The sequence below is a fragment of the Tupaia chinensis genome, unplaced genomic scaffold (genome assembly GCF_000334495.1).
Source record: "Tupaia chinensis unplaced genomic scaffold, TupChi_1.0 Scaffold138910_1, whole genome shotgun sequence".
Lineage (NCBI taxonomy): Eukaryota > Metazoa > Chordata > Mammalia > Scandentia > Tupaiidae > Tupaia > Tupaia belangeri.
In genome coordinates this window covers 1,865,500-1,875,894 of record NW_006198801.1, presented here as the reverse complement: position 1 = coordinate 1,875,894, position 10,395 = coordinate 1,865,500, and the positions used below count along the sequence as shown (strand labels likewise).

At 48.6% G+C, this 10,395-nt stretch overlaps 2 protein-coding genes across 3 annotated transcripts in view; one reads left to right on the top strand and one right to left on the bottom strand.

Annotated features, from left to right (window-relative positions):
• Positions 1-538: 538 nt before the first annotated feature.
• MRPS12 (mitochondrial ribosomal protein S12) lies at positions 539-5,221 on the bottom strand. Of its 2 annotated transcripts, none has more exons than XM_006161736.3 (3): positions 5,067-5,221; positions 4,709-4,776; positions 539-1,232 (listed from the first exon to the last, which is right to left on the bottom strand). In XM_006161736.3, exons 2-3 carry the CDS (start codon positions 4,755-4,757, stop codon positions 862-864), a joined length of 420 nt encoding a protein of 139 aa, XP_006161798.1. In that variant the 5' UTR covers positions 4,758-4,776; positions 5,067-5,221; the 3' UTR covers positions 539-861. The 2 variants fall into 2 exon arrangements, with proteins under 2 accessions (XP_006161798.1, XP_006161799.1); XM_006161737.3 differs by having other exon boundaries at positions 5,071-5,146.
• An 86-nt stretch (positions 5,222-5,307) lies between these two features.
• Positions 5,308-10,395, top strand: part of SARS2 (seryl-tRNA synthetase 2, mitochondrial) — a gene marked incomplete in the record, with an annotated part of 17,034 nt that continues 11,946 nt past the window's right edge. The window contains 1 exon segment of the mRNA XM_014592953.2: positions 5,308-5,639. Within this exon segment, the coding sequence (XP_014448439.1) occupies positions 5,373-5,639 (267 nt within the window).

The following is a 10,395-nucleotide window of genomic DNA, read 5'->3' as shown; positions in this document are numbered from 1 at the left end:
GCACGTTTCAAGTCCCGGTCGGCCCGACTTGAAAAATATTACAGCCATAGGTGCGTGCGTGCCCCAAATTCTGACAGGTGGGAGAAATGGAGAAGGAATTAGGGTGCTTTCTGGCATTCGCTTTCCCTGTATCTCAGCAAACACATGCGCCCTTTAGCAAATTAAAGAAAAAAAAAAAAAGGGCCAGGATTTGAACCCAGATGTGTCCACTAATAATATAAAAGGACAACTTCCATGTATGGACCCACATACCCCATTAAATCCTTTCAATGCCCCTTCGACACTGACATTAGATTACTGCCATTTTCTATGTGCCCAGACCCCGAGGCCTACAGGAAAGGGAACTGGGCCTCAGTACTGCCCACCTGACTCCAAAGCTTAAAACGGTAGCCTTGACATATGTCAAGCACACAATCATCCCATTTAACCTCCACCAAACAGAACAAAGGAGGTGGTGCAGAGGGACCTCTCTTCTGGAGGAGGAAACCACAGCCCAGAGAGAACAGCAGATGCCACAAGCACAGAGAGGGGGCAATGCTGCATGGGGAGGGTCACATCACAGCCCTGTGTTTATTACAACCCCTGCCTGGCAGGTGGCAGGACAGTGTCTTCCCAGAAAGAGGTCCTTCGTGCCACCTCTGCAAACACAGAAGCCAGGGATGTGGATGGAGAGGTGCCTTTTTCTAATTCCCAGGAACCCCTTGAGCTAATGGTGGTCCTGACGGAAAAGTGCAGCAAGAACTGGAACCCAGGACTGGCTGCCTCTGGAGCTGGAATTGCTAGCGTCCACGGACTCTGCTGGAGTCCAGAGAGGAAGGTTCTAGTTCGGCACAGGTGCCCAGCCCAGCACGGTCTCTGGGGTTACTTCTTCTTCTGCACATGGCCACAGTCATACTTGCCACGCACGACGGTGAGCTTGACGCCCGGCAGGTCCTGGGTGCGGCCACCCTGCACAAGGACGACGTGGTGCTCCTGCAGGCTGTGGCCCTCCCCAGGGATAAAGCAGACAACCTCGCGGCCTGTGCTGAGCCGCACACGGCAGCACTTGCGATTGGCAGAGTTGGGCTTCTTGGGCTTCCGGATGAATGTGCGCAGAACCACACCCTTCAGCTGTGGCCTGCCTGCGGTGGGGCCCAGCTTCGGAGGCGGCTGCTTGGGAGGCCCCAGGCGATGCATCTGGTTCAGGGTAGCCATGGAGCGTGTGGCCCAGAGCCGGGGAACCAAGGCTAGGCCTGGAGAGACACAACCAGGAGGGCGGCAGAGCGGGTTATTATCCCAGCAAGCAGATAATAAACAGTATTAGCAGTTCAACTCTGGTGTTCCAGGCATTGTTCCAAGCACTTAGAAGGATGCATTTGTTTACATCTAGGGATATTTGCAGATAACGGTAATAACAGCTAACATTTATTGAGCAACCACCATGTGTCAGGTTCTCTTTTAAGCATTTTACATGAATTAGCTCATTTTTTTTTTTTTTAGAGGTTCTTGTTAAAGGGCATGTGCGCTCGCCAGAAAGACAGAGAGACAGAGAGACAGAAAGAGAGAAATCACTCCCCAGGTGGGATGGTCCCTTCTCCTCCATTCTCCTCTCGGGATCTTGGGCATGCATGCACACGCGCCCAGTCTGAGTTTTAAGCCACCGGGTCTAGGACTTGAACTGCAGTCAACTATATGGGAGTCCAGCAACATAGCCATTACACTAGCTGCTGGTCCCATAAATTAGCTCATTTTATTCTTCAAAGAAGGTACTAATTTTTATACTGTTCAGAAATAGTAATTAAATCAAGCATGGGACCAGCAGATGGCATAATGGCTATGTCACTGGACTCCCATGTAATCGACCACAGTTCGAGTCCCAGACCTGGTGGCTTAAACTCATGCTGGGCGCGTGTGCGTGCGTGCGTGCCCAAGATCCCAAGAAGAGAATGGAGGAGAAGAGATTGCAGCATGGCCTTTCCTCCTTGGGGGTGATTTCTCACTTTCTGTCTCTCTGCCTTTATGGCAAGTGCACATGCCCTATAGCAAAAACCTCTCCAAATAAAGCAAGCATGGAGGTCCAATTGGTGGTGCAGTGGTAAAATGTGATGCTTTGTGAGGGGGAGAGAAGTGGGAAGGATGCTGGCTCACAGCCCAAGACCCCCGAGTATGCCTGCCACGTGTGTGCCCATCATCTGGGCTGGCTGAAGCTGAGGACAGGTCATGGTGTTGGGACCCTGCCAGGAGTGCTGTAACTCTCTCTCTCTCTTGCTCAGGAACTAAATAAACTTAAAAAAAAAAAGGGCAAACCAGCATGAACACTTACACCAGGTTGCGTACAGTTCTATGCATCTTGCATACATGACCTCATGCATGATGAGTTCATACATGAGCTCAGGCCCACAGAGACCCTGAAGAGCATTCCTGGGAGTGCCACTCCCTGAAGCCCAAACCCACATCCAGCCTGTGAGCAGATGCTGTCAGCTCAACCTTCGATACTGATCAGAATCTACCGTCCTCCGCTATGCCACCTGGGTCTTGTGTCTCTTGGTCTCCCACAGAACTGTCACACCTCTCGTAGGTCTCCGTTCCTACAGCCTGCCCCACACACAGCCATGGGGAGCCTGTGAACACCTGAGTCAGTCATGGCGTCCTCTGCTCGGAGCCCTCCTACAGCTCCTTCATGCTCAGAGCAAAGGACAGAGTTCTTCCCATAGCACGGGAGGTCCCACCTGAATGGCTCCATTCACTTCCTCCATCTCAAGCTTTCTATTTGCCCTCTTGATCACCCTGGCCCAACCTGTGTCCACAAAAACACCCACAGGAAGGGGACGAGTGTGGGTGCAAGGTAGAAAGAGGAAGGGTAGATGGTGGGGGGATTGGCAGGTGCATGATATATTTTCAAGCCACGCCAAGGGTTTGCTCCTGGATTGCACGTGAAATGAAGAAGACTGGATTCTCTGCAGTGAACATTCATCGAACACCTGCTGTGTGTCTTGGCCCTGACAATGAGGGGACACAGCACTGACTGAGCCATCCCTGAGCCCTGCCCAAGCTCGAGGGCTCTGAGCTTGCAGCATCACCCACCCATCCTTCCCCTATTCCTCGCTCTGCGTCACTAGGACAGATGCCTTTTCTCAACTCACTGTCCCACTCTCCTCCACATCTGGGGCAGGCCTTGGGCCTGCTGTCCATCCTCATGCCTCCTTTGTCTAGGGAAACAGCAGAACCCTCTAAGGAGCTGAGACAGACCAGGATGTGGTGGCAACCACTGGGTTACACGCAGCAGGCTGAAGCCACGCAGGAGACCTGGATTTAATATCCGGTTCACTCTAAGGATGGTTTAATTCCCAGTTCATCTACAGGTGGGCATGGTGGCACACACCAAGAGTCCCAGCAGTGTGGGAGGCTGAGGCTGAAGGATGGTGATCAGCATAGGTGCCGTAGCAAGGCCCTGTCTGAAAAAGTCAGGTATGGTGGTGCACATCTGCGGTCCCAGCAACTCGGCAGGGCGAGACAGGAGGATGACAACTTACAGAGATCTCATCTGAAACACACACACAAACAGCAGGTGGCGTGGCACGCTGGATTCCCACACAGCTGACTGTAGTTCGAGTCCTGGATCTACTGGCTTGAAAAATCACACTCAATGTGTGTGTGTGTGTGTGCCCAAAATCCCAGAGGAGAATGGAGAAGGGACAGCAGTATGGCGATTCCCCCCTGGGAGGTGATTTCTCATCTTCCCTCTCTCTGACTCTCTCCAGCAAGGGCACACACCCTATGGCAAAAACCTAAACACAGACACACACATATGTAAGGGGATGGGGCGTTCCTAAAGGTCTTCCCCTATCTACTATCATGCCTTTGAGCAACATTCATCCTCTCAGTGCCTCAGTTTCTTCATCTGCATCCCTGGCGCCATGGTCCTGCCCTTTCCTGAGTGCTGGATGAGACTACCATGAAATACCCCATGTCAAGCTAGCCCTGAAACCCAGGCGTAGCGAGCAGGTATGACTTACCCACCCTGAAGATTCTTAAGAAGTGGCAACAGAACGGGCTTAATAAAGGTTTGCAGCATGGATAAATGAGTGAAGAATCTCATACAGGGCATGGCCGTGAGAACATTTGCTGTCTGAGGAAGGAATAAAGCTCTCCCTCAGTGCTTGGCACATACTAGGCCCTTGAAAACGACCAGTTAAACGAAAAGTCTAAAACGTGTTGGCTGGATGCTTCACTCACAGGAAGTACATGATAAATAGTTAACTGAGGACCAGCAGTTGGTGTAATGGCTATGTCGCTGGACTGCCATGTAGTCAACTGCAGTTCGAGTCCTGGACCTGCTGGCTTAAACTTAAGCCAGGTGCATGTGCATGAGCGCCCAGGATCCCGAGAGGAGAATGGAGACGGGATTGGGGCGTGGCCATTCCCCCTGGCGGGGGGTGGGGTGGGGGGGTGATTTCTTGCTTTCTGTCTGTCTCTCTTTGTCTTTGTGGTGAGCACAAGCACCCTACAGCAAAAACCTCTCCCAAAAAAAAAAGTTAACTGACTCAGATTTCGCTGGGCGCACAGTAGCCCTCAATGCTACCACCTTGTTCTTGCAGCCCGAACTTCTCCAAAAACCCACCGTGCATCTACTCTGATTTAAAACCCAATTCCCTCGGGGCTCCGACAGAGCAAGCAAGTCCCGAGGACTCGTCCAACCTCGTCCCTGCAGCCCAGGTCCCCAACTTACCACTGCTTAGGGATGTGTTGAAGCCACGGAGAAGGCCAGACCAGGACATCCCGCCGCCTCCCGTGTCCCTGAGTTAGGGAATAAAAGACTTAGAAGGGCAAAGAAAAGTGGTTGTAGTTGAATGAGGGCCCAAATGCTCCCTGCCCTGCTCTCGGAGTCCTGGGCAAAATCTAAGGAAGTTTCCCCACCAGTCTAACCACAAACCCTCATGCTGCTAACAGAAAGTCCCTCCGTAAATTTAGCTTTGTTCGAATAGGCGCCTGGGGACCCAAGTGACCTCGCCTGCATAAAGGAGGAAGGGGGAACCTGGGGAAAAGACCAATGAGGTTTGGAGAACCCGAAATTCCAACGACCTTACCGACCCTAGCAGGTCCGGTAGACGCGCTTAATCCTGCTTCAAGTCCCTTTGGAGGTTTATCTGGGCAGGGATTCGATGGTTCTGCCCCTACGTCACTGAAGGAGCGGAACACAGAAGACGATTGGGCAACGACTGAGTCTATCTCGGTCAACTTGTCACTGAACTGCTTTGGGACTCGGAGAGAGGGCGGGCATACCTCTTCCAAGATCTGATTGGCTAATCCGGAGCAGAACAGCCGCTTTGCAATTGGCCTAAAGGCGGGGTGGGCGGAACGAAAGATGCGTGCCTCCTTGTTCCGGATTCAAGATGGCTGCGTCCATAGTGCGGCGCTTGTGGCCTTTGCTGGCTCGTCCCGGCCTGCGGTCCCGGGGAGGGTGCGTCTGCAACCAGAGCGCAAGGAGAAGTTTTGCTACAGAGAGACCTGACCGGAACCTCCTGTATGAGCACGCACGCGAGGGCTATAGCGCGCTCCCGCAGCTGGACATGGAATCACTGTGCGCATGCCCAGAGGAAGCTGCGCGCTCCCTGGAGCTCCGCAAGGGGGAGCTGCGACCATCTGACCTGCCTACGATTGTAAGTACGCTTGCGCCGGCCGGTGGGCCCGCTGATGGCTAGCTTTACGGAAGAACAGGCTCCAACAGGGGGCGAGCGTGCTGCATCAATTTTAGGTCCTTCCCAGGTTTAGCCAAAGGCTTGTGAATGACCTCTATTTGCCAGTTGTCCGCCGAGGGCTAGGGTCCTGCTGTACGCCAAGGATGCCTGCTAAGTTCTAGACACCTATTATGCGCCTGGGTACCTACTGTACTGCAGGAACTTAAAAATGGGGAGTGGGATGGAGCTCTTGCTTTCATTTAGTGAATGAATATTAATAATGGACAGATATTTAAGGGGCATCTACTGTGTTCCATTAATCAATAGGCGGTGAGTAATAACAATAAAATCACTAACACTTATATAGTACTGCACGCTAGGGAGCTATAGTAGAACCAGGGTCACGTCACGATGTAGTGGTATGCTGAGGATTGAAGGGTCCTTAAGCCTCTCCAGCCCTGCTCTAAGTGCTTTCTACCTGTTAGCCTCCTTTAGTTTTCAGAAGAGCTTTGAAGTAGATGTCATTTTCCCCATTTTATCAAAGGGAAACTAAAGCTCAGGGAAATGAGTCGCCCACGATCACACAGCTAGTGAGTGGCAGAGTGAGAATTGGAACCTGTGTGGTCTGCTCCAGAATCCAGCCTTAACTATCCCATGATGCTGTTTGTGAGCAAGATGATCTGGGTTCACAGCCTAGTAAAAGAGATATTTAGCATAATTATAAATATGTAACTATAAAGTCTGGTAAGTTTTGGAAGGCAAAGTGAAAGCCTGGGAGGGCTTCTCAGAGGAAGTAGCACTGACCTAGGGATGGAGTGAAAATGTGCTAGGGAGAAGTGTCTCCCACATGGAGGGACCAATATTTACTAAAGGCTAGAGTTGGAGGAAAATATTCCATTTGGTGGACGTGTGATAGAGTGTCACACCCACAATTGAAACCAAATTTTCGTTAACAATTCTTGCTCTCAACATGTGTGATGTGTTCTCTTTAAAAAAAAAAAAAATTATATCCTTGGGACCAGCAGTTGGCATAATGGCTGTGTCATTGGACTCCCACGTAAGTCGACCACTGTTTAAGTCCCGGACCCAGTGGCTTAAACTCACGCTGGGCACGTGTGCGTGCGTGCCCAAGATCCCGAGAGGAGAATGGAGGAGAAGGGATTGCGGTGTGACCATCCCCCCCGGGGGGTGATTTCTCACTTTCTGTCTCTGTCTTTCTGGCAAGCATACAGGCCCTATAGCAAAAACCTCTCCAAAAAAAATATATTTCAGGGACCAGCAGTTAGCGTAATGGCTATATCACTGGACTCCCATGTAGTCGACCGCGGTTCGCGTCCCGGATCCAGTGGCTTAACACTCACGCCGTGTGCCTGCGTGCCCAAGATCCTGAGAAGAGAAAGGAGGAGAAGGGATTGTGGCGTGGCCATCCCCCCTGGGGGGTGATTTCTCGCTTTCTGTCTCTCTGTCTCTCTCTCTGTCTGGCGAGCACACACGCCCTATAGCAAAAACCTCTCAAAAATATTTTTTTTTTATTTCATAATGTCTTCCAAGAGAGACACCCTCAACAATAAGGTTGTCACACCACAATCCATCCCCAGTCTCAGCCACCTGGAATAATAAGCATGTGTGTGCACCTGACATGTTCTCGGGGGAAGTCCTAGGACCTGTCCTAGGTGGGTCCCATTGCGTTACTGGTATGCCACCAGTTGACCCATTTTCATCCCCTGCTCCCCACCAAAGGGCACATATGCTCACTAGAGAGAGGGAGAAAGGAAGAAAGGAGAAAGCACTCTCCCATGAAGAACGGTCACGTAGCAATCCCGTCTCCATTTTTCCCTCCTCTCAGGATTCTAGGCAGGCATGCACATGCAGTCTACCTGTTTCTCAAGTACTCGGTCCAGAACTTGAACCATGTGGGATTCGGCTGCCTTAACTAGTAGGCCATGGAGCCAGCCCTCACTTCCTTTCTTTTTTTATTAAGGAATTATTTATTAAAGATTATTATTTATTTAATTTTATTTATTCATTCATTTATTTTAATTTGACCAGAGAGAGACACAGAGAGAGAGAGAGAAAGGGATAAAGGAAGCCGCCAGGTCCGGGACTCGAACCGTGGTTAGCCATATGGGAGTGTCCAGCACCTTAACCACCACGCCACCTGCTGGTCCCATTATTTATTTCTAAATTTGCTGTAGGGGATGCAAACTCACCAGGGAGAGAAAGTGAGAAAACAGGCCACCAGTCTGGGACTGGAACCATGGTTGGCCATGAGGGAGTTCAGCATCTTAATCATCTCTCACTTCCATTTTTAAAAAGAATTATTTAATTTTATTTATCATTATTATTATTATTTTTTAATTTGCTACAGGGCACATACACTCATTGGAGAGAGATGGGATGGAGGACAGCAGAGGAGTGAGAAAGCAAGCTGCCAGGTCCAGGACTCAAACTGTGGTCAGCCATGTGGGAGTTCAGCGTCTGGTCCACCATGCCATCTGCTGGCTCCCTCACTTCCATTTTTTTTTTTTTTTTTTGAATTATTTATTGGTACCAGCAGATGGCATAACAATTATGTTGCTGGACTTCCACATGGCTGACCATGGTTCAAGTCCCAGATTGTGTGGGCTTAAAATCATGCTGGGTGTGTGTGAGTGCTTTGCTACAGGGCACATACACTCATTGGAGAGAGATGGGATGGAGGACAGCAGAGGAGTGAGAAAGCAAGCTGCCAGGTCCAGGACTCAAACTGTGGTCAGCCATGTGGGAGTTCAGCGTCTGGTCCACCATGCCATCTGCTGGCTCCCTCACTTCCTTTTTTTTTTTTTTTTTTGAATTATTTATTGGTATTTAGAGATGTATTTCTATTGTTTTGCATGTGATGTCTTTGTTTGGCTTTGGAATGAGGGTAATACTGACCCTACGCAATGAGGTGAGATTTGTTCCATCTTTTTTTTTCTAAAATAGTTTATTTAATATTGATTGTTATATTATATGTTTGACATAATTCACTGATGATGCCTTCTACACCTGAATCTTCCTCTATGGGAAGGTTTCCAATTACAAAAAAAAAATTTATTTCTACAAGTGATACAAGGTTGATCACATTTTTATTTCTTCTTTGGTCAGTGTTGGTACTGTGTGTCTTTCCAAAAAAAAAATTGTCCATTAATCAAGGTTTTCCAGTTTATTGACATGGAGTTAGTCATAGCAGTCCCTTATTATTATTCTAATGTCTGAAGTATGGTAGTGAAGGTGTATTTTTCATTCTTAACATTTATCACCTTTTTTTTCCTTCTCAATCAATATAGGTAGAAATTATGAAGTTTTATTTTTCATAAAAAATAAAACCTAATTTTGGGGGCCAGCCAGTGTTGTGATGTTTAAGGCAGCTGGATCCCACATGACTGACTATGCAATTTTAGTTCTGGACCTAGTTGCTTCAGAAACATGCTTGGCCTGTGTACATGCATACCCAAAATTCCAAAAGGAGGGATGGAGGAGAGGAGATTGTGCTGTGGCCATCATCCATGGGGGGCAGAAAGCATTTACTCAATTCCCTTTCTCTCTGTCTTTCTGTGCATGCACCCTCTGGACAAAAATTGAGAACAAAGGACAAAAATTCTAGCTTTGGGTTCACCAGTTGTCTTTGTTTGCTTTGGGTCTCAGTGTTTTGAGGCTGAAATTAATTAATACTAATTTCATACTCTCCCTCCTACACTTTTTTTTTTTTTTGCCATAGGATACATGAGCTAATCTGAGAGAGTCAGAGAAAGACAAGACAGAGAGAGAAAGTGAGAAATCATCCCCTGGGGAGATAGCCATAGCAGAATTACTTCTCCATTCTCCTTTCAGGATTTTGGAGCACAGGTGCATGCACCATGTGTGATTCTCAAGCCACCAGGTCTGGGGTTTGAACCATGGTCAGCTATGTGGGAGTCTGGCACCTTAAACACCATGCCACTCACTGGCCCCTCACTTCCATTTCTCCGTTTCTGATTTAGACACCCATTAGGATGGCTGTTACACACACAGAAAATAACAAGTATTGGTGAGAATGGTGTTGGGAAGAAATTGGAATCCTTGTATATGACTGGTATGAATATAAATGGTATGGCATTTCCTCAAAAAATAAACATAGAGGACCAGCAGATGGTGTGGAGGTTAAGTCGGCTAGCTCTCACGTAGCCAACTGCATGGTTCAAGTCCCAAACCCAATGGCTTGAAGAAGATGTCAGGCATATGTGCACACAAACCTGAAATCCCAAGAGGAGAATAGAGGAGAAGGGATTGCAATATGGCCACCCCCGGGGCATGACTTCCCTTACTTTCACTCTCTCTGGCTAGCACATGTGCCTTATAGCAAGAAAATGAAAATAAATAAACAAACAGAATTATGGGACCGGCAGGTGGCTTGGTGGTTAAAGGTACTGGATGCCCACGTGACCAATCGGAGTTTGCTTTCTCACTTTCTGTCTTTCTCTCTCTCTGGCTCTCACACACACACTCTGTCTCTGGTCAGACTGTAGTAAACAAATGAATAAATAAATAAAGTTAAATAAAATCATTTTAAAATAATAACTTATTTAATTATATTATTATTATTATTATTATTACTCATCTTGACCAGAGAGACAGAGAGAGAGGGAGAGTGAGAAAACAAGCCACCAGGTTCCGGGACTCAAACAGTGGTTGGTCATGTGGGAGCCCAGCGACGTAACAGCTGTTGTGCCATGTGCTG

What these genes read in the sequence shown, in the direction of transcription:
- MRPS12 (XM_006161736.3), bottom strand. Translation starts at nt 4,757, where the DNA reads ATGTCCTGGTCTGGCCTTCTCCGTGGCTTCAACACATCCCTAAGCAGT. An exon ending in CAACACATCCCTAAGCAGTG is followed by an intron (nt 1,233 to 4,708) that starts GTAAGTTGGGGA and finishes GTGTCTCTCCAG; the next exon opens with GCCTAGCCTTGGTTCCCCGG.